This window comes from Gadus chalcogrammus, chromosome 13, assembly GCF_026213295.1.
Source record: "Gadus chalcogrammus isolate NIFS_2021 chromosome 13, NIFS_Gcha_1.0, whole genome shotgun sequence".
Classification (NCBI taxonomy): Eukaryota; Metazoa; Chordata; class Actinopteri; order Gadiformes; family Gadidae; genus Gadus; species Gadus chalcogrammus.
In genome coordinates, this window is record NC_079424.1 from 2,033,413 (window position 1) to 2,055,644 (window position 22,232).

At 45.9% G+C, this 22,232-nt stretch overlaps 3 protein-coding genes across 7 annotated transcripts in view; 2 read left to right on the forward strand and 1 right to left on the reverse strand.

The window, feature by feature from the left end:
* LOC130402005 (E3 ubiquitin-protein ligase RNF123) overlaps window positions 1–22,232 on the reverse strand; it is a 146,163-nt gene that overhangs the window by 113,720 nt on the left and 10,211 nt on the right. For both annotated transcript variants that reach the window (XM_056606072.1, XM_056606071.1), the window contains exons 13-24: window positions 21,587–21,712; window positions 21,252–21,344; window positions 20,821–20,894; window positions 20,206–20,323; window positions 19,130–19,229; window positions 18,522–18,583; window positions 17,198–17,269; window positions 16,641–16,761; window positions 14,274–14,375; window positions 11,166–11,266; window positions 10,276–10,468; window positions 9,445–9,590 (exon numbers count right to left, since the gene is read on the reverse strand). In XM_056606072.1, coding sequence (XP_056462047.1) covers window positions 9,445–9,590; window positions 10,276–10,468; window positions 11,166–11,266; window positions 14,274–14,375; window positions 16,641–16,761; window positions 17,198–17,269; window positions 18,522–18,583; window positions 19,130–19,229; window positions 20,206–20,323; window positions 20,821–20,894; window positions 21,252–21,344; window positions 21,587–21,712 — 1,308 coding nt within the window. The remainder of the gene's footprint in view (window positions 1–9,444; window positions 9,591–10,275; window positions 10,469–11,165; window positions 11,267–14,273; window positions 14,376–16,640; window positions 16,762–17,197; window positions 17,270–18,521; window positions 18,584–19,129; window positions 19,230–20,205; window positions 20,324–20,820; window positions 20,895–21,251; window positions 21,345–21,586; window positions 21,713–22,232) is intronic.
* LOC130402030 (uncharacterized) lies at window positions 468–4,446 on the forward strand. 4 transcript variants are annotated; one of them, XR_008903909.1, is made up of 6 exons: window positions 500–514; window positions 616–2,470; window positions 2,557–2,609; window positions 2,701–4,167; window positions 4,274–4,329; window positions 4,432–4,446. XR_008903909.1 is itself a non-coding variant. In XM_056606114.1 (3 exons), exons 1-3 carry the CDS (start codon window positions 2,442–2,444, stop codon window positions 3,252–3,254), a joined length of 636 nt encoding a protein of 211 aa, XP_056462089.1. In that variant the 5' UTR covers window positions 2,376–2,441; the 3' UTR covers window positions 3,255–3,758. The 4 variants fall into 4 exon arrangements, 1 of the variants encoding a protein (XP_056462089.1); XR_008903908.1 differs by lacking the exon at window positions 500–514 and having other exon boundaries at window positions 621–671; window positions 778–2,470; XR_008903910.1 differs by lacking the exons at window positions 4,274–4,329; window positions 4,432–4,446 and having other exon boundaries at window positions 468–514; window positions 616–671; window positions 778–2,470; window positions 2,701–3,758.
* Window positions 7,441–8,413, forward strand: LOC130402032 (uncharacterized). Its single transcript, XM_056606115.1, has 3 exons — window positions 7,441–7,543; window positions 7,630–7,682; window positions 7,774–8,413. The coding sequence occupies exons 1-3, from the start codon at window positions 7,515–7,517 to the stop codon at window positions 8,325–8,327; spliced, it is 636 nt and encodes a 211-aa protein (XP_056462090.1). The 5' UTR covers window positions 7,441–7,514; the 3' UTR covers window positions 8,328–8,413.

The following is a 22,232-nucleotide window of genomic DNA, read 5'->3' on the forward strand; positions in this document are numbered from 1 at the left end:
GCACCATATTTGACGATGTCTGACACTACAACCTTTAAGAGACGTCATTGGCCAGGATTCTCTGGTAAGAGATTTTTATTCTCAATGAGACTTCTGGTTAAATTTAACATGGCTTAAGAAATAACTGGCTGCGTGCTAAAGACATGGAACAAATGTTTAATTGGTATCAAGCAAAGGACAAAATGTATACTTCAATCCCTGCTGAAAAAGTTCAGGGCTATGTCCCTTAATGTTGCCAGTATACCTGTAGGCATCCTTGAATTATGTACCTTACTCCAGTTCATAAATAGCATGTACCTAATAAATGTGCGAGTGCTAAATGTGCTAACATTGATTGCTAATAGTCAATGTGGCTGCTGATGAAGGTCAACCGGTGTGGTTAATCAGTAAACAATTGAACTGGAGTGAACAATCCTTTAAAGAATCACTGTCCTCTCTGAGGGGTATTAGTTTAAAGGTCCTGGATATTGGTTTGCAGAGCAAACCCAGCAAAACCTTCCAACAAACATGCAAGGTCCTTGTGTATTTGAGATAAGGAATTTTATTGAAACTTCAATGTATCGAAACCCAATTAGATTGTGAAACCATCTGACTTATCTGTTGCTCTATTCTCAGGTCAACCTGGATACTGTGTCTGATCCGGTGTACATTATCATTACCAGTAGATAATGGTACAACATTGCTTGCCTTGCTAACTATTTATCAAGTGAGCTGCTATGAAGCAATAGGGTTGTAGGTAAGAGCAATATTAATGGGTAAATCTTGTTCTCCTTTTAGGTTTTGGCTCAAAAATACCTTCACCTGCATTGACCGACTTGAGCGTTCCAGGCTCTGCTCATCCCAAAGTTGGTGAAAGTAGTCTGGTAGATGCTTCTAGGAGCACATCCCAAGATGACTACAACCTAGAAGTGCCTTTGCCTGGGTCCCGCCATAGCGGCCACAGAAACACTGAGGCTGGACTCGACAAGCCAACCCCAGAGAGCAGCGAGGCTAGCCACCTGGTGGACTATGAGGAGCTGGTGTGGATCCATGTCCCTGACCTTGAGCCGGGCGACTCCTTCAGCTACCAGCAAGCTGCACAGGTCTCCATGCAAGCCCCCTAACCTCCCAGATAGGTCTTGTCCTTGCCCCTCCCCAGACGCTTCTCTCTGCCAGGCCAACAACTATTTGGGGCATCTGCAAACTTGCATTTTTAACTACTATAACACATGACTCTTTTGTCAAACTTTTACTATTTGTATAATAAATCTTCATCTTTTATTTGCCTCTGTTGCCTTATACTGAATGTCAAGGGACTTTGCCTAGGGCATTGCACTGCTACTGTTATAGCTGCTAAACTATGAGTGTTATGGATGTGAGTTCTCCTTGGGTCATGATGTCAATCCGTGCAGTCTGCCAACATTGGCATGCTAATGGATACTGTACTTTTTTTTTTTTGCGGTTATTGTGGCTTACCCTAGTTGCAAACAAAGTGTAAAAATCTTTTTTTGCAGAAATTGCATCCAATGTAGGACAAAAACACTTAATTGAACCCTGATTTGCCAAGAACGTGTTTTCCTGAAGGGTCTAAAATTGACCTTACTGAACTAGTGGTACGGTGCTTCAACAGTCATGACTTTGAAATCCTGTTTATCTGGCCAGTTATGTTCTACCACAGAATTCTACAGAGATACAAAATGGTGTTGTCTCTAACAAGGGCATAACCGGACTCTAGAAATTCTAGGGGTTATCTCACACAGCTGAATATAAATAAAAGGCCATCCGATACAGACGGCATAACTAAAGTTACCAACGCTAATGGCCAATTTACTTGAGGGTTAAACTCAATCCAAGAACCACAGGTTATTCCCAGAGGTACTTGTTGGTTTGGACTGGATAATCTGTTTGTGGAACAGTTTAAACAAAGCAACATGGTTGGCTATTTAAGATAAGATGTTGTGTTAACCGTTAAATGTAATAACTTGATACTTTTCTATCTGCCTTGACGTAGATCTTCTGCCTGATTGGAGGAATGTTTTTATTACTTAAAGGCAAACCTTTCTGAATATCCTAATTCTTAAAACATTTTCCAGGTAAAGGGGGATCATATGGATCATGATCACATGTTCTTCTCCTTGTAGCATTTGGCTGAAATAAGGATGTTTTACTCAGAGCCAGAAGGATCTCGGTTTAAACCCTTCATTTAGACTAGGAACACTTTAAGTAAAACCCCTAACCCCTACATATAAAATAACATATATAAACAAATCTCTCATTGGTCACCCTAGATAAATTCATATGCTAAATTACTCAGTAGGTATTATTGTCAGTGTACCTCAGATTGAGGTCAACAGGTGTGGTTAATTAGTCATTAATTGAACTGGAGGGAACAACCCTTTAAAAGAACCAGAGTTGGTTGCGTTAAACACTCATTTGTGGAGCAGCACCTTAAACAGAGTAACATGGCTGGACATACTGTGAGCTCTTTCGGGTAAGAGGAGATCTAGTCTTGTGATTCTTAATGGTAAAGTGTTTGTAATATCTGTATGACTAAAATATGTCTGGATCTATTCTAAGGTTTTTATGCATCTCATGTCTGATTGGAGGGGTCATTTCACTACCACTGAAAGGTTAGCATTTACCTACTGAACTTCTAAAATGAGCAACATGTTCCAGGTCAAGAATAATTTGGAACTTTATCACGTGTTCTTCTCCGTGTAGAGTTCGGCTCAAACGATCCATTCCCAGCATGGAGTGACCACAGCAGTCCTGGCTCTGCTTATCCCAAAGCTGGTGATGGAGGCATGGTGTTTCCTTATGGCAGAGCAATGCAAGAGTACTACGGACAAGAGCCTTCAGCTTGGTCCAAGCAGAACAGTGACGCTAAGGCTGATGGAGGGGTCTACTCAAATGAAGGCTCGGATATGGATGCTGGAGACTCTGTCTGGGCCAAGAACGGCGGTATGGACTCTGGTAGTGACGGTTACTACCCTGTTCCTGAAGGCTACTCTAAGGAGCTAGTCCCCTCCATGGAGGAGGAGACCCCAGAGGAGGAGGAGCCCGTGTTGAGCGACGTCTCTGACCTGGATCCGGTCTACCACTTCAGTTCCAGGTCCCGCTACCAGCAAGGCAGACAGGCCTTCTTCCTAACCAGATACAACCCCGGAGAGCCTACGGTCGGCTCTGCTGACATGGCAGACTCCAAAAGTAATGGAATGGGAAATGGTAAAGGATGGCCAGTTGTTGCACAAGAGCCTGGGAAGGGTGGCTACTGATCAACTGCAATGTCTTAATTTATAATGGCTGTATATGAATAAATGTTTGCCTTTGAAACCTATTTACTCTGCTTTGATACAGTGTTTGAAGATGTCCATAAAGCACTTTTGTGTCTCAACAAACTGTTATCCTGGATCCATTAAACTTCGCTATTTCAAGTGTCTCTGACCAAACATTAGGCCCACGGAGTGCCTTCAAAAATGGAAGTGAAATGCAGAGTAGTTGGAAGGCCACCAACATTACATGTCAAACAAATTGCAGAGGACACTACTCTTAAACTAGACTAATTGGGTGTCGTCAGCGCTCTCACGGACATACATTTGCAGTTAATGCTTGCCAATACTGCGTTCCGGCTATGGTATGATTCGAAAATGGCGTTTGGATTAGGCTTTAGGCACCATATTTGACGATGTCTGACACTACAACCTTTAAGAGACGTCATTGGCCAGGATTCTCTGGTAAAAGATTTTTATTCTCAATGAGACTTCTGGTTAAATTTAACATGGCTTAAGATAAATAACTGGCTGCGTGCTAAAGACATGGAACAAATGTTTAATTGGTATCAAGCAAAGGACAAAATGTATACTTCAATCCCTGCTGAAAAAGTTCAGGGCTATGTCCCTCAATGTTGCCAGTATACCTGTAGGCATCCTTGAATTATGTACCTTACTCCTGTTCATAAATAGCATGTACCTAAAAAATGTGTGCGAGTGCTAAATGTGCTAACATTGATTGCTAATAGTCAATGTGGCTGCTGATGAAGGTCAACCGGTGTGGTTAATCAGTAAACAATTGAACTGGAGTGAACAATCCTTTAAAGAATCACTGTCCTCTCTGAGGGGTATTAGTTTACAGGTCCTGGATATTGGTTTGCAGAGCAAACCCAGCAAAACCTTCCAACAAACATGCAAGGTCCTTCTGCATTCTATTTGAGATAAGGAATTTTATTGAAACTTCAATGTATCGAAACCCAATTAGATTGTGAAACCATCTGACTTATCTGTTGCTCTATTCTCAGGTCAACCTGGATACTGTGTCTGATCCGGTGTACATTATCATTACCAGTAGATAATGGTACAACATTGCTTGCCTTGCTAACTATCAAGTGAGCTGCTAAGAAGCAATAGGGTTGTAGGTAAGAGCAATATTAATGGGTAAATCTTGTTCTCCTTTTAGGTTTCGGCTCAAAAATACCTTCACCTGCATTGACCGACTTGAGCGTTCCAGGCTCTGCTCATCCCAAAGTTGGTGAAAGTAGTTTGGTGGATACTTCTAGGAGCACATCCCAAGATGACTACAACCTAGAAGGGCCTTTGCCCGGGTCCCGCCATAGCGGCCACAGAAACACTGAGGCTGGACTCGACAAGCCAACCCCAGAGGGCAGCGAGGCTATCCACCTGGTGGACAATGAGGAGCTGGTGTGGATCCATGTCCCTGACCTTGAGCCGGGCGACTCCTTCAGCTACCAGCAAGCTGCACAGGTCTCCATGCAAGCCCCCTAACCTCCCAGATAGGTCTTGTCCTTGCACCTCCCCAGACGCTTCTCTCTGCCAGGCCAACCACTATTTGGGGCATCTGCAAACTTGCATTTTTAACTACTATAACACTTGACTCTTTCGTCAAACTTTTACTATTTGTATAATAAATCGTCATCTTTTATTTGCCTCCGTTGCCTTATACTGAATGTCAAGAGACTTTGCCTAGGGCATTGCACTGCTACTGTTATAGCTGCTAAACTATGAGTGTTATGGATGTGAGTTCTCCTTGGGTCATGATGTCAATCCGTGCAGTCTGCCAACATTGGCTTGCTAATGGATACTGTACCGTAATTTTCGGACTATAAACCGCGCCTTTTTCCCCATTTTTCGAGTCTGCGGCTTATATAACGGTGCGGCTAATCTATGGATTTTACAGGTTACAGACGAGTCCACCGACTTTAACTCTATGGGCTCTATGACCGGTCCGCGCCCCGCCACCAGTGGCGGGCTCCAGCAGGAAACGCTGGAGACCGGAAAAGCCTCAAGGGACAGAAAATGCAGCTGCAATAGTTTGCTGACCTGCAATAGGTTTCATCTTTTTCTTTGGTGGCATTTTTGCGTTCTCTCTTCTCTGCCTGTTTCTCGAGAAAAACGGGATCTCGTTGGAAGCGCGATGTATGCGCAGACGCCGTTTGGGCATAACAATATGGCGGCTGCCGTTCAATGTAGTTTTCATCACCACCACCGGATTATGTTTCATTTATTTCATTACAGCACATCCCCTAAACGTTACAACATAATCGACACGAATGAGCACAGCATCGAGCAGTGGAAACTTGGGTTTATTTACTATGAAGTTCGTATTTTTAATTGTTGAAATGAAATCAGCGGTGACGAGCTAGTTGTTTTGGTAGCGGCTAAATTAGCATGTCGCGATACTTAGTACAGGGGATCACGTCTGCGCCGAGTAGATGCGCAGAGGGTTGAAACAGCGCTTGTCCGGTCTGCTCACAAGAAGGTTTCTTTGGCCAGTTACTGTGATTAAACACGAGTTGTTTAATGTTCACAATGTATCGTTTTTCATGGGGAAAATGAGATGCGTCCCCGGGACGCATGGATAGTGAGTTTAGTGCGTCCTTTCAGATTTGAATGCGTCAGGGACGCAGGACGCGTACCTAGCAACATCACTGCACCCGCGGCTTATAGTCCAGTGCGGCTTATCTATGTACACATCATTCAATTTAGCTGCTGCGGCTTATACTCAGGTGCGCCTTATAGTGTGGAAAATACGGTACTTTTTTGTGCGGTAAGTGTGGCTTACCCTAGTTGCAAACAAAGTGTAAAAATCTTTTTTTGCAGAAATTGCATCAAATGTAGGACAAAAGCACTTAATTGAACCCTGATTTGCCAAGAACGTGTTTTCCTGAAGGGTATAAAATTGACCCCTTACTGAACTAGTTGAACGGTGCTTTAACAGTCATGACTTTGGAATCATGTTTATCTTGCCAGTTATGTTCTACCACAAAATTCTACAGAGATACAAAATGGTGTTGTCTCTAACAAGGGCATAACCGGACTCAAGAAATCTTAGGGGTTATCTCACACAGCTGAATATAAATAAAATGCCATCCGATACAGACGGCATAACTAAAGTTACCAACGCTAATGGCCAACTTACTTGAGGGTTAAACTCAATCCAAGAACCACAGGTTATTCCCAGAGGTACTTGTTGGTTTGGACTGGATAATCTGTTTGTGGAACAGTTTAAACAAAGCAACATGGTTGGCTATATAAGATAAGCTGTCGTGTTAACCGTTAACTGTAATAACTTGATTATTTTCTATCTGCCTTGATTCGTATGCCTTAATATATCCTCAGGTTGACGTAGATCTTCTGCCTGATTGGAGGAATATTTTTATCACTTAAAGGCAAACCTTTCCTAATGTCCTAATTCTTAAAACATTTTCCAGGTAAAGGGGAATCATATGGATCATGATCACATGTTCTTCTCCTTGTAGCATTTGGCTGAAATAAGGATGTTTTGCTCTGAGGCCCCATTTACACGAAGCGAAAACGTAGATTTCCACGCGGTTTGGCCTCTCATTTACACGAAAACGCAGTTTTTGTCACAGAAAACGATCATTTCTAAAAACTCTGACCAAAGTGGAGATTTCTGAAAACGCCTGTTATGTGTTGTCGTGTCAACGGGGGAAACAGGGTTTTTGGTTCTGAAGCGTCACATTATGCGCCAGGAAATGCATGAGCGCCCTATGTTTACAGTTTGTTTGTTACAGGAAGACGCTCGTGTTATTCGTTGTTGTTGATTCTGAGGATTCTGATTGGCTTGCATGGCTTTAATTGCGCTCAACGGCGTATTTATGCGTTTTGATGTAAACGACAACTTTTTTGAAAACGATGTATGTACAATGTAATTTTTGAAAACGGAGGGGGGGAAATATTTGTTTCTATAAATACCCTGCTACGTATAAACGTGGCCTGAGACAGAAGGTTCTCGGTTTCAACCTTTCATTTAGACTAGGAACACTTTAAGTAAAACACCTAACCCCTACATGTAAAATAACATATAAAACTAATCTCTCAATGGTCACCCTAAATAAATTCATATGCTAAATGACTTATTGTTGTCAGTGTACCTCAGATTGAGGTCAACAGGTGTGGTTAATTAGTCATTAATTGAACTGGAGGGAACAACCCTTTAAAAGAACCAGAGTTGGTTGCATTAAACACTCATTCGTGGAGCAGCACCTTAAACAGTGCAACATGGCTGGAAATACTGTGAGCTCTTTCGGGTAAGTGGAGATCTAGTCTTGTGATTCTTAATGGTAAAGTGTTTGTAATATCTGTATGACTAAAATATGTCTGGATCTATTCTAAGGTTTTTATGCATCTCATGTCTGATTGGAGGGGTCATTTCACTACCACTGAAAGGTTAGCATTTACCTACTGAACTTCTAAAATGAGCAACATGTTCCAGGTCAAGAATAATTTGGAACTTTATCACATGTTCTTCTCCGTGTAGAGTTCGGCTCAAACGATCCTCTCCCAGCATGGAGTGACTACAGCAGTCCTGGCTCTGCTTATCCCAAAGCTGGTGATGGAGGCATGGTGTTTCCTTATGGCAGAGCAATGCAAGATTACTACGGACAAGAGCCTTCAGCTTGGTCCAAGCAGAACAGTGACGCTAAGGCTGATGGAGGGGTCTACTCAAATGAAGGCTCGGATATGGATGCTGGAGACTCTGTCTGGGCCAAGAACGGTGGTATGGACTCTGGTAGTGACGGTTACTACCCTGTTCCTGAAGGCTACTCTAAGGAGCTAGTCCCCTCCATGGAGGAGGAGACCCCAGAGGAGGAGGAGCCCGTGTTGAGCGACGTCTCTGACCTGGATCCGGTCTACCACTTCAGTTCCAGGTCCCGCTACCAGCAAGGCAGACAGGCCTTCTTCCTAACCAGATACAACCCCGGAGAGCCTACGGTCGGCTCTGCTGACATGGCAGACTCCAAAAGGAATGGAATGGGAAATGGTAAAGGATGGCCAGTTGTTACAGAACAGCCTGGGAAGGGTGGCTACTGATCAACTACAATGCCTGCCATTTCTCAAAGGAATTCGTAGCATAGCGGTTTACAATCTGCTGCACATGAATAAATGGTTTTCTTCTACGTCTGCCTCAATTTAATTAATACTGTTGGTTCTTTGGTTTTGCATTCTTTAAGATATGCTTCAAGCATTGCGAGTCGGCAAATGGTGCCTTGGGTGAAGGTTGGTTAACCACCTGCCTAAAACCTAGAGGACATTGCCTTCCTGCTGATGTGAGCGTGAAACATTTTTACCCTTGACGCTACAGTGTTCTCTTGTTTAGAGTTGTCTGAGCTGCCATTCTTGTATAATCAAGTAGAGCCATCTCCCATGTCTGGCCTGCTGATGAACCCTCTAACACGGGTAGGCTTTAGACCTCTGATCCAAAGGTCAGGCTGAGCATGTATTCATTAACCTTTAGCATCTCTGTGGTGGTAGACGCTGTTCCTGTGGTTTAATCGCACCACTGCCCTCAACCTGAAAGTTGGCCAAGCCCTGTGGACAGGAGGGCCAAGGAGTTTCAAGTGCACACAATGACGCATCTTATTAGCGGGGGTAAACGTGGGATGTGAGGTAGAAAGAAACCAGGACAGTCACCGCCAGGGCAAAGTTGTGCTGAGGGAATAGAAACGTCCTGAAATAGTCGGTGGAGACTCACTATCGAAAGGTAATTCACAGAGAATCTGACTTTACCTTTGTCACATAAGGGTGAACTTTTTTTTTTTCTTCAAGATGCAGCAATATACGGCTAGAATGAATGAATACATTCATGGCCAAAAAAACTAAGAACAGATGCCAGCATATCTAGCCCATGCCTGAGGTGATGCTTAACCTTTTCAACGGCTTGAAGGTTATTTTGCCGAATCGAGCATAGTGCTCCTGTGGAAGCCCCTCGCACAAAGCTACCTTAAGCCCTTTATGATTACCCAAAGGTATTCAAAAACAGGATCTCATGTTTTCATTATTTTTCGTACGTTATTGATGAGGTATATTTTGAGGAGATGGACAGCAGAGTACTGCCCTTTGGCTGGCTTTTCGGCATACCAGGCATATACAAAAAGACACTGACAAAACAGACAGGAAACCTGGACACGCATACACACACGACACACACCTTGCCGAGTTGCTGATGGACGCTCAGGTTGTACATCATTACGATCCCATCGACGATCTCCAACAAGGACTTCTCTGCGATTGGCTGATCCGGCTCTTCCAGCGGTCGCCCCAGCAACAGGCCATCGTTGCCATGGCTTCCTTCAACTTCAGGAAAAGGAGCGAGAAAGAGGGGGAAAAAGGACAGACTTGATAAGAGACAGGATGACAAAATAACTGAAATAAGGTGTGGATGTAAAACTAAGTTGACAAAGGACAGGGTCTGTCAGGAAGCGTAGTCAGAGAAACAGGAAGTACCCAGACCCTAGGACGGGAGTGACTCAGTATTATGTCCTCGTTTCATCCCCTAGCTCTCGCTCACAGCAATCCAATAACAATCTGTAGCCTTCACCACAACTGTGCGGGCAACCACTGGTAGCACAGGAGAACGTAAGCTCCTGTCCGTGTGAGAACCAAAGGCGAGATCACCCTCGCACGGATAGGGGACAACGTCTTTAGCACTCCTAGCTTAATTTTCGGTAACCAGCCAATTCAGGTTTTTGGTGTTTACTCTGACCTGATGCTCAGCGCTGATTGGTCACAACGAGGAACACAGGGCAAGCATGTTTCAGACCAGGGGCCGAATCTGATTTTAAAAGATCATATTCCGTTGGGTGTGTATCGTTCACACTGCTCTGAAAGAACATTTGGTCGAAATAAATTAGATTAGGTGCCACTTCAGCCCTTAATGTGATCATAGACTAAAAAGCTATTTGCTAAAAGAGGCAACAGACTGATGGAAGATGTAGTTCTGTAGTTCTTCTAAAAGTCATCACTGAGCCCTTATACTTACTGTCTTCCTCTGTCCTCTGCTCCACAGCTAAGGTGCGAACTTTGACCTTTTCGGGGGGGGCCAGGGGTCGTCTGGGGGTCATGAGGCTGACGGCGGCCGTGCTAAGGAAGCGGTTCGCTCGACCCAGCGTCGGCGAGCTCAGCCAGCTGGGCCGCGCTAAAGCCCCGCCCATCGCCGCCGCACCGAATGGCCGCTGTGACGACATTGTATTCACACACACACAAACACACACACGCACACAAACACACACACACACACACACACACACACACACACACACACACACACAAACACACCGCACAAACACACGCACACACACACGCACACACGCCACACAAACATACACTCACACACACACACACAAACACACACACACAACGCACCGCGCACACAAGCACACACACACAAACACACACACAAACACAAACACAGCGCATAAACACACACACAAACACACCGCACAAACACACAAGCACAAACACACACAGACACACCGCACGTACACCCAAACACACGCACAAACACACCGCACAGACACAAACACACACACACACACACACGATAGATAGAGAGAGCTTTCTGTTACAGTCACCGAAAAATATAATTTACAGACGGAAAGTAATTTGATTGTGCAAGAATGGCTGTCTGCTAAACTAATTAGCGGCTGACTTCATTAATGAGAAAACACAGACGGGGGCAGACGGGAACAGCTGTGCGGCGTCCTTTCGCAGCGGCTGGGAGCCGTTGTTCTCACAAACAAACATCAGCTTAACTCGAGCTCTACCGCTTCAAGGTCCCAGGTTTGAGGCTAACGAAATCTGTACACACACACACGCATTTGTGCACCCCCACAAACGTGTGCACACGTGTACACGCACACAGACACACACCTGTGCTGCTCCACTCTCCTCGTCCTCGTCCAGGTCGTCCATGGACGTGGTCAGGATCTCAGCAGGGTCGATGATGATGTTCGTTTTACTGGCCAGCTCATCTGTACACACACACACACAAATGCATACACGCACGCATGCACACGCACGCACACAAACACACCAACAAATACACACACCCACAAACAGACACACCGACACCCACACACAAAAAAGCACACATAAACACTGTTACAAACATCGAAGTCCAATGTGCTATTCATAAATTAAGCTTTACGATGCTTACTCAATATGTTGCATTATTAAGTCACAAAGGCAGGTTAGCAGAATACTGAGTGTTGTTTTCTATCATTTAGAATGCAGGTTACCATATTATTGGTTATGATAGGCCTGCATGCTGGCAACTGTTAGACCTCCATATCATGGGGACAATAACTATCAATAAAATATAATACAAATAAATAAATAAACCGTTACTATGAAGAATCTGCAGCTGCAGCACCTGAAGATGGTTTGTTTCACTGTGATATCGACTATGTTTATGCCAGATATTGTGTGGTTTTTCTCTGTTCAGCTCAGTTCCTCTTCCTGTGTTTCCGAGTGAGGCTGCATTGTGAGAGGCAGAGATTCAACTCCCCTTCAAAACAATAAGCAGGAGTGCCTTTGTTTCCCCGGTGTAATGCAGAAGGCCTGAGTATCTGCAGCGCTCCCACGGTGAAACCATCCTGGATAAGTGAATCAGCTAAGTGCTTTAAATATTAATGCAAATGTAGGATTGGCCGGCTGGATGTGGAGTCCATGCCACTTGCAACCTGCGTTGCAGTGTTTGAAGCTGTGTAAACCTCATATTACTAGATAATTTTTACGTGCATTCTATACATAAAGGGAGAGAATGTAATTAGAGGTAGGCTCCTTACTGAGTCTAGCAGCAGACCCTTGCTGAATCTGGTTGTAGACGCCTTACTGAGTCTAGTAGTATTACTGAGTCTGATCTCAGAGCTCAGATGGATCCTCCTTCAAACCCTCAAGGGAATGAGAACTGAAGAAGTGTCTGCTGTGTGTGTAATTTCTATCTCTCTCTCTCTCTCACCCTCTCTCTCTCCCCTCTCTCGCTCTTTCTCTCTCTCTCTCTCTCAATATAGATATAGATATATATCTGTATATAGTGGCCATCTTATGAAGGAGCCGAAAGCTGTTTTGATGGAGGTGACCAGGCAGCAGATGGTCAATTTTATTGTGTGTGTGTGTGTGTGTGTGTGTGTGTGTGTGTGTGTGTGTGTGTGTGTGTGTGTGTGTGTGTGTGTGTGTGTGTGTGTGTGTGTGTGTGTGTGTGTGTGTGTGTGTGTGTGATTGTGTGTGTGATAGGGAGAGAAAGAAAGAGGGAGAGAAAGAGAGGAGACAATAAACCATGCTTATAGTTCTTAGAAAGAAAGAGAGTGAGAAATAACCTTGTTTGCATATTTTATCAATTTTTCATCAAAATGTGTTGTGATTTATTTATTTATCTATTTACATTTTTAATTGCAATTGTGAGTGTATATTTTGATTTCCTTGCCAAGAGAGCCACTTGAATTAAGTTGAATTATATTGAGAAAGAGAGAGGATAGGAGGTTCAGAATGAGTCCAGGTTGAACCGACTGCTTTTTCAACAGAAAGTAAACCAGACAGTGCATGACGAATCATAACACCCTTCGCTCCACAAAGACTCTTTCAAGGTTGTTGTTTCTCCATCATGTACAGTATAACAGCAGGGGGTGGACAGGAACAGAGCAGCCAAGGACAGCCCATCACACACTGAGAAGGTGGACCCCGTCTCACCCCCAGATCCCTCCCCCCCACCCGTCTCACCCCCAGATCCCTCCCCCCCAGCCATCTCACCCCCCACCTTCCCCTCCACCTGTCTCACCCCCCATCCCTCCCCTCCTCCCATCCCCACCCGTCTCACCCCCTGATCCCTCCCCTTCTCCCTCCACCCGTTCCCCACCCGTCTCACCCCCCACCCTCCCCCCCACCCGTCTCCATCCGTCTCCATCCGTCTTGCCGCAGATGAAACGTCTATTTCTGGAATCACGAGTCCTTGAGCGGGAGCCGTCTGTCACCGTAGGCCCCGCCCCCGCGCTGAGTCCTAACCGCTGTTTACACCCGGCGCTGAGAGATTACTGCTCAGAGCCCCGCCGTTAAGGAGACGGACTCCTGGCACCCGCTTCCAGAACTTTCCATCACCGGCCATCACTCTACCGTCCAAAAAACCCAAGGCCGCCTCCCTCCTCTGCCTCCAGGGGAAATTAATTATTGAAAGAAGAGGGGAAAAATGAGGGGAATGTAAAGTGAGGGGCCCGTGGCGATCGCCCCGCGGGATTGGGCCCTCGTGGCGTTGCAGGGTACAACCTGTCAATCAGTCCGGGATCCCTGAGGGATGTCAGGCGAAGTTCCGGACCCGTCGGACCGGAGCTGGTCTGGTCCGCGACGTGACGCCACTCTCTCGTGACGGGAACATCAGCCGACCGACACTGGTTTTAATTTCCCTGATCAGGCATTTTGCACGCTTGTCAGACTGGTGCATTTCCCAGGGCACCCGCGTAGCGCCCGGAGATTAACGCCGCGATTAGAAAAATAAGCGATACACCACGCGCGTTTAAATGACAACCTCGTTACTTTTCGGGGGATGTTTGTTTTTTGAATGGTTCCAATGGCACGTCTTCTGGCTGCATTGATATTATGTCATGGAACTATGGTATTGATTGTGGAAGAGTCTTTCCGTTTTTCATAGGCCATTATTATCTCGAAAAAAAACACACACAAGAAGCTCATATCTCAATCTAGTCTCTCTTTAGTTTGCCTTTGGTTTAGAGTTTCTTGTGATGTCTAACGCCTGCATCCTGGATGCCTTGGTGGTTGGACTTTATCTGATGGGAACACGGTTCAGTTGTGCCCTCTAGTGGAACCTTAAGCAACTGCGCAAAGAAGACTTTTTTTCTGGTAGAGCCGGGATTAAAGCCTTAAAACGGGATTAAAGCCTTAAAGAAAAACCTTGACTCCCTGGAGGGGAAACCAAACCCCAGCTCCATACAGGAGGAGCAGGAGAGAAGGTGTGTTTCTGTGACCCACCTTTGAGGGTCTTCTTCAGATGGGAGAGCAGACCCCCTAGTCTCTGTAGGTCAAAGTAGTCCACCTTCCCATTGTAGAAGAGCTGGGGTGGAACATAGGCCTCTGGGTGGGGAGAGAGAGAGAGAGGGGGGGAGAGAGAGAGAGAGGGGGGGGGGGGGGGAGAGAGAGAGAGAGAGAGAGAGAGAGAGGGGGGGGGAGAGAGAGAGAGAGGGGGGGGAGAGAGAGAGAGAGAGAGAGAGAGAGAGAGAGAGGGGGGGGGGGGGGAGAGAGAGAGACACAGAGAGAGAGAGAGGGGGGGGGGAGAGAGAGAGAGAGAGAGAGAGAGGGGGGGGGGAGAGAGAGAGAGGTTGTGGGAAATAAATGGCAAAAGAGCAGATATTAATAAAGTTCTGTGATAAAGTGGGGTTCATAAAAGAAGGGAAGGAATGGGGCGATGGACAATGAATGAAGTGCATGGGGTACAGTAGAGTACAAATAGATTCAAATAGAGAGACAGTGAGAGGAGAGAGACCGGGACAGTAGAGGAGAGAGTCAAATAGAGAGGAGAGAGACCGGGACAGTAGAGGAGAGAGTCAAATAGAGAGGAGAGAGACCGGGACAGTAGAGGAGAGAGTCAAATAGAGAGGAGAGAGACCGGGACAGTAGAGGAGAGAGTCAAATAGAGAGACAGTGAGAGGAGAGAGACCGGGACAGTAGAGGAGAGAGTCAAATAGAGAGACAGTGAGAGGAGAGAGACCGGGACAGTAGAGGAGAGAGTCAAATAGAGAGACAGTGAGAGGAGGGGATGGAGATGAGAAGAGAGAGGAGAAAGGGAGACAAGATGGGGGACACGGGGGAGAACATAGAAGCAGACCAATAACACAACGGAACCATTAGCAGAAGAGACGGAGCTGAGGAGGGGAACAGGGAACAGAGTGTACTGGAGAGAGCCAATCAAAGCGCAGCTCCAGGGTCATTCAGCAGCTAACACTGAGGCACTAATCGCCCTTTTGACGCTGTTGACATCATTAAGAAACAGACCCCCGGGGTCCCAGAGTAAATGAGTGTGTAATGAACGTACACACACACACACACACACACACACACACACACACACATGCAGAACACCAGGATATGGTGTGTGCGTGATGGATATTATGATCCTTTATGGATATTATGACATCTCAGAAGGTTAACTACACCCCAGACTAGTAGTCCCCCCTGACGCAGGCCTAGGGAGAGAGAAGAGTCTCCAACTAGGGCTGAACCATTCATCTAGTTCAAACCAACATTGCGATACAATAGAACGCCATTTGTTTATATGTTGACTGCTTCCAATATTGTGTACGTCATACTATAGAACGATGGATTGCTTGTTCAGTGGATAATACAGATCATGGCCGGGATAATCGCCATTCGATTATTTCTCAGAATGGTTCAGCCCAAGAAATCCCCCTTGACGCAGACCTACAGAGGAAGAGGAGAGGTCACCCACACAAACTAGGACAGGGGGGACCAGGGTGTCAGAGAGCCCACAGAGAGGTCATCAGGAGGTCAATAGGTAGAAGAGGATGTGGTACTCTCGTGGGGGAAGAAGCAGTGGGGGGACACCATTATTAAAAACGTACAGAGACCGTTGTATTGTACTGTATTGTGGTGATGGGTCAATTCGTTACTTTCTAAAGATCAAGATGACATGCATGAGTGCATATATTATCTGTCCGTCCCTCCTGAAATAATGAGTGTAGCGCAGTAATAATGGGTTACAGGCCTTGCATTATTCTTAATAACCCCATCCCTTGAATCTGTAGCCTGTAATTAAAGCACTTAGTTTTAAGTGCTGCTCTGGGTTTAATAGGTCACATAAATCAAGTCTTCTCTTCCATTTCTCTCTCGCTGTTACACTGCAAGGACCCTTTTATTCCTGTTATCCCTGTTGAACCACTAAGTTACCTCCTGATTGTATGGTGTGTGTGTGTGTGTGTGTGTGTGTGTGTGTGTGTGTGTGTGTGTGTGTGTGTGTGTGTGTGTGTGTGTGTGTGTGTGTGTGTGTGTGTGTGTGTGTGTGTGCCCGACTATAGAACGTGGGCAAAAGCACCGTTCTTCGACCAACAGCCAACCGTCGCCAACAGCAACGGTGACACACACACCCACACACACACACAGACACCCCCACACACACACACACAGCACCCCGGTGAGCTGGAGATGACCAGAGGTGGACTATCACAGGCACAAAATGAACAGACAATTAGTGGCCTCACCCAAAAACCATGGCTCATGATCAACACACACACAGACATGCACGCATGCGCACGCACATACACACACACACACACACATACACACACGGCTGCCTCTTGGGGTGAGGGAGTGAGTGAGGGGTACCTTCGCTGTTAATGCAGCCCGGGCCCTTCCTCTTGCCCTCGTCCCAGTAGGAGCGGACGGCCGTGATGAGACGGTGGAGGAAGCACAGCATGTACTCTGGAGGACACAGCGCTGTGGGATGCTAGACACACACACACAGGGTCACACACACACACACACACAGGGTCACACACACAGGGTCACACACACACACACACACACACACACACACACACACACAGGGTCACACACACAGGGTCACACACACACATACACACAGATCACACACACAGGGTCACACACACACACACACACACACACACACACACACACACACAGGGTCACACACACACACACACACACACACACACACACACACACACACACACACACACACACACACACACACACACACACACACACACACACACACACACACACACACACACACACACACACACACACACACACACAGATTCATTATCAGCATGTTTATCACATACATCAGAACCGACCATAACCGCTGCCCTGACCCAGGCTCCACAGAGCCTCCTCCCTGCTTCTGCAGACGTTCTTACCCCTCTGTTGCTGGCATTCTCCTGGAGAAACTTCCGGAACTTATTGAGGAAAATGTACCGGGACGCTTCACCCTGAAACGAGACGGTGGGGGGGGAAGTTAAAGAGAAGATCCAAACTATTATAAATTAACCCAAAGCCAAAGCCAACACCAAAGCCTAACTTCTAACCTATTCCGCTTAAGGGAAATCCAGTTCCTCATAACAAGTTAGGGAAGTGTTCACAGCAGCACGATGTGTGATGTCACAACCTTGAGATTACCGCAGTCCAATACGCTGAGATATGATAATTATCGTACAGAAAGATGGCACGGGTGAGATGGAGTGTTTTAGACCCGACCATGTGCATCCATGGTGAACACTCTGAAATCTATACTCCAAATGCACGTTGTCATCATTTGTTATTTTACCAATTCCATACCATTCCTTTTGGAATGGGATTTTAAAATGAAAGTGACAAATAAAGTTTTGTTGTTTGACAGTGACTTAAGACTGACAAAGGGAAGAAACCGAGAAAGTGGAGTCACTTCTCCATCGGCTGACTCACTGGGGCAGGTTGGCAACTAATCAGTCTCTGTTCTAACCAGACGTGACTGCCCTGGTATCGTCCTCATCTCTCGCACAATGTGGTGCCTGAACTCCTAATGGTTTGGTTTTCTGTCGGCCGGTCCCCGTCTCACTGCCATGCACGGCTCATTTAAAGTACTGGGGGTCAAGTCCCCGTACTGACAGAGGAGTTTGGAGGAGTTTCATGGTCTCTCTGTGTTGTAGTTCAACAAGCGACCGCTACATGGTGGACATTGGGGGAAGATCTGCCATCTGCCACATTCAGGCCACCTCACATAATGAGTGGTTGTCTGCCAATCCAGATGGCGGACACAAATAGCTGGGAGGACCTTCGATTTTTGCAAACATGTCCCAGAGAATGCATAATTATATGAAGGTATGGCCCTGTCAATTTATACAATAATTTCAAAACAAGTTTCAACCTGAATCTTTCCAACAAATATTCCTTCCTTGAGGCAGGACAACATCGAACTAAGTCCCAAACGCAGTATGAAACCCAAAGCCAGTATAAAGCCCAAACCCAGTATACAACCCAAACCCAGTATAAAGCCCAAACCCAACATGCAACCCAAACCCAGTATAAAGCCCAAACCCAGTATAAAGCCCAAACCCAGTAAAAAGCCCAACTGGTGCGAGCTTCAGGCCCCTGCCATCATGTGAGTGTGAGATCACCTGGCCACACAGGAGAATGAATGGCAATGCATGCGGTGTTACAATAGATGGCGCTGTTCCTGGTGTCTCTACTTTAGGCTACACATACCGTCCCCCTGTCTTTGTTGTTGAGCAGAAGTCTCAGGATCTGAACCTGCAACTCCTCCACCACTGAGGAGGAGAGGAGGAGGAGGAGGAGGAGGAGGAGGAGGAGGAGGAGGAGGAGGAGGAGGGGGAGGAGGGGGAGGAGGAGGAGGAGGAGGAGGAGGAGGAGAAGAAGAAGAAGAAGAAGAAGAAGAAGAAGAAGAAGAAGAAGAAGAAGAAGAAGAAGAAGAAGAAGAAGAAGAAGAAGAAGAAGAAGAAGAAGAAGGAGGGAGGAGAGGGCATAGAAGAGAGAAGAGGGAATGGGGAGAGAAGGGGAGATGAGAGAGAGATAGGATAGGAGAGAATTGTGAGGGGAGTCAAGTGGAGAGGAGAGGAGGGGAGAGCAGAGAGAGAATAATATGCAAAATATCAATTAGTATAAACAGATGGTGTTCATCTCACCACAAGTGGTCATTTAAGAGTTTGGTAAACAATCAACACGATGACTGCTAATATGAACGTATTATGTATTCATAATCCCTGTTTGACCATCAGGCTTTCAATTAATCCTAACCGGGCCTGCATGTGATTTGTGTGTTTCTGCTCACTGATGAACCCAGGCACGGCTCTCACCTTCGATCCTCTTCTTTAGCCTCTGACAGCCTCTCTCGTACGCCCGCCGCCGCAACCGTTCGTCAGCCGTCTCACTCTTGGCCTCCAGCTCGTCCTTCCCCTGGAGCAGACGGACACCACAGTCAGACAGACAACACGTTCAGGCAGACGGTCTGTTTTCATTGTCTAAACGCTACCTGCTTCTTAATGCCCTGTCTCTCTGTGTCAGTGTTTCGTTACGTATGCACCATAAAAGAAGCTAACCAGAACCCTGACAGTTTCAGTGTTACCTATGAGGCATCAAACAAGCTAACCCTGAATATTTTACAGTTGCCTTGCCTATGTAGCATCAAACAAGCTAACCTAACCCTGACTAGATCAGTGCTTTGGTACTCTATGTAGCATCAAACAAGCTAACCTAACCCTGACTAGATCAGTGCTTTGGTACCCTATGTAGTATCAAACAAGCTAACCTAACCCTGACTAGATCAGTGCTTTGGTACTCTATGTAGCATCAAACAAGCTAACCTAACCCTGACTAGATCAGTGCTTTGGTACCCTATGTAGTATCAAACAAGCTAACTTAACCCTGACTAGATCAGTGCTTTGGTACTCTATGTAGTATCAAACAAGCTAACCTAACCATGACTAGATCAGTGCTTTGGTACCCTATGTAGTATCAAACAAGCTAACTTAACCCTGACTAGATCAGTGCTTTGGTACTCTATGTAGTATCAAACAAGCTAACCTAACCATGACTAGATCAGTGCTTTGGTACCCTATGTAGTATCAAACAAGCTAACTTAACCCTGACTTTTTTAGAGTTTCTGACCTTTGTAGTTTTATGTTTGCTTTATCTTTCTTGTAAATCTTAAATACACTGCACTTGCTATCATGCAGTTTTCTTTTAGTTATCTACTTTCTTTTATTATTTCATTTCATTGCTTCACATGTCATTTCATTGTGTGTGAAGCAATTTGAGTCTGCCTCATGTATGAAAAACGCTACATGAATAAATGTGCCTTGCATCGCCTTGCCCAGCCCTGACAAGCTACCCTCCCCCTGACAGCTTCGTGGTGCTCAGGCGGGCCGCTCACCTCCTTGTCGAAGCGCGTGGGCCACCACGTGGTGGGGATCAGCTCCTCCAGCCCCGCCTCCTTCACCCGCAGGGGGGTCTTGATGTAGAAGAAGACCACGGAGCGCAGCACGTCAAACGTACGCCGCCGCGCTAAGGAACGCACACTCACTGGGCGTGGAGCACGGGGACACGCACGGCATTGGAACACGCGGTGTCACACACGGTGAACACAGCTCACACTCTTTCGTTAGGACTTTGTTCGTTTGGGGGTCGTCTTCTGGTTGAGTGATTTCTGGCTTACTGTTGGTACATTTGTACTGCTTAGATATGTAGTATGTGTGGGGAAACATTGAAGTAATATCTCCAGCACATACCACATTTGTACTGCTTAAATATGTAATGTGTGTTGGAAACGCGTGGAGTAATATCTGTAAGCAATATCACTGAATAACAGTGTACTCAGCTATAGTGTAACAGTGTAACAGCTATAAAACATGCTTTATGTTTTTCTAATGCTCCATAGTTTCTTTTCAATAATATGGTGAGAAATTCCTGCATTTGGATATGCTCAGCAAAGAGAAAGTACCCGAGATAAAGTGTGCGGTAAATGATGACGTATGTATGTTAAGGATATAGGACGTTGCTGAGGAGGTATTTGCGGGACTTCTCGTGGTGCAGGATGGCAGTGGTCAGACGAAGGTAGTGGATCTGAGATGAGAGATAGAGACACGCATCACATCATCAGCCTCCACCCACAGATGGATCGACCACCTGGATTCACCTCAATATAGACTACAGTGTAATAAAACGTGTACACAGGCTGATGGAAGTTTACTGCCGAGAACAAAGTGCGTGTGTGTGTGTGTGTGTGTGTGTGTGTGTGTGTGTGTGTGTGTGTGTGTGTGTGTGTTTGTGTGTGTGTGTGTGTGTGTGTGTGTGTGTGTGTGTGTGTGTGTGTGCGTGTGGTACGTGTGTGGGTGAATGCATGCGTGCGTGCGTGTCTGTATGTGACAGGCGTGTGTGTGCATGTGTGTGTGGGTGCGTGTGTGTGTAGCCTGGTCGTACCTGGAAGCCTAGGTCGGGGATAATGGGGGAGAAGCGATAGGCCCTCAGTAATGACATCATCAGCTGCTTCAGGCACTCGTTCACCTCGTAGTCCTATCAGGAACACAGAGCACTTTAGGGGCGGAGCAACATTCTAGATATCTTTACCTTGATTCCAACACACATACATACCGGTACGTGTTCGTGTGTGTTCGTGTGTGTGTGTGTGTGTGTGTGTGTGTGTGTGTGTGTGTGTGTGTGTGTGTGTGTGTGTGTGTGTGTGTCTGTGTCTGTGTCTGTGTGTGTGTGTGTGTGTGTGTGTGTGTGTGTGTGTGTGTGTGTGTGTACACATATACCTCCATCAGGAGCCAGAAGAGGTCAAGCAGCTGTTGTATGAGTGGATGTTCGTCCACCGAACCACCGCCCTCCAGAATACCCAATAGGAAGCTCATCAGCACATCCTCCACCAGGTACACTTTACACTGTAAACACACATCCACCACAGATACTTTACACTGTAAACACACACATCCACCACAGATACTTTACACTGTAAACACACATCCACCAGGTATACTTTACACTGTAAACACACATCCACCACAGATACTTTACACTGTAGACACACATCCCCCAGGTATACTTTACACTGTAAACACACACATCCACCAGGTATACTTTACACTGTAAACACACACATCCACCAGGTATACTTTACACTGTAAACACACACATCCACCACGTATACTATACACTGTAAACACACACATCCACCACGTATACTTTACACTGTAAACACACACATCCACCACGTATACTTTACACTGTAAACACACATCCAGCAGGTATACTTTAGACTGTAAACACACATTTACCAGGTCTACTGTAAACATACATCCACCAGGAATACTTTACACTGTAAACACACATCCACCAGGAATACTTTACACTGTAAACACACATCAACTAGGTTTACTTTACACTGTAAACACACATCCACCA

Bases quoted from the DNA above. Each gene is read 5' to 3' on its own strand.
- LOC130402030 (XM_056606114.1), top strand. From the start codon at position 2,442: ATGGCTGGACATACTGTGAGCTCTTTCGG. The intron at 2,471-2,556 runs GTAAGAGGAGAT...ATCTATTCTAAG, and splicing joins CATACTGTGAGCTCTTTCGG to GTTTTTATGCATCTCATGTC. The intron at 2,610-2,700 runs GTTAGCATTTAC...TTCTCCGTGTAG, and splicing joins CATTTCACTACCACTGAAAG to AGTTCGGCTCAAACGATCCA.
- LOC130402032 (XM_056606115.1), top strand. From the start codon at position 7,515: ATGGCTGGAAATACTGTGAGCTCTTTCGG. The intron at 7,544-7,629 runs GTAAGTGGAGAT...ATCTATTCTAAG, and splicing joins AATACTGTGAGCTCTTTCGG to GTTTTTATGCATCTCATGTC. The intron at 7,683-7,773 runs GTTAGCATTTAC...TTCTCCGTGTAG, and splicing joins CATTTCACTACCACTGAAAG to AGTTCGGCTCAAACGATCCT.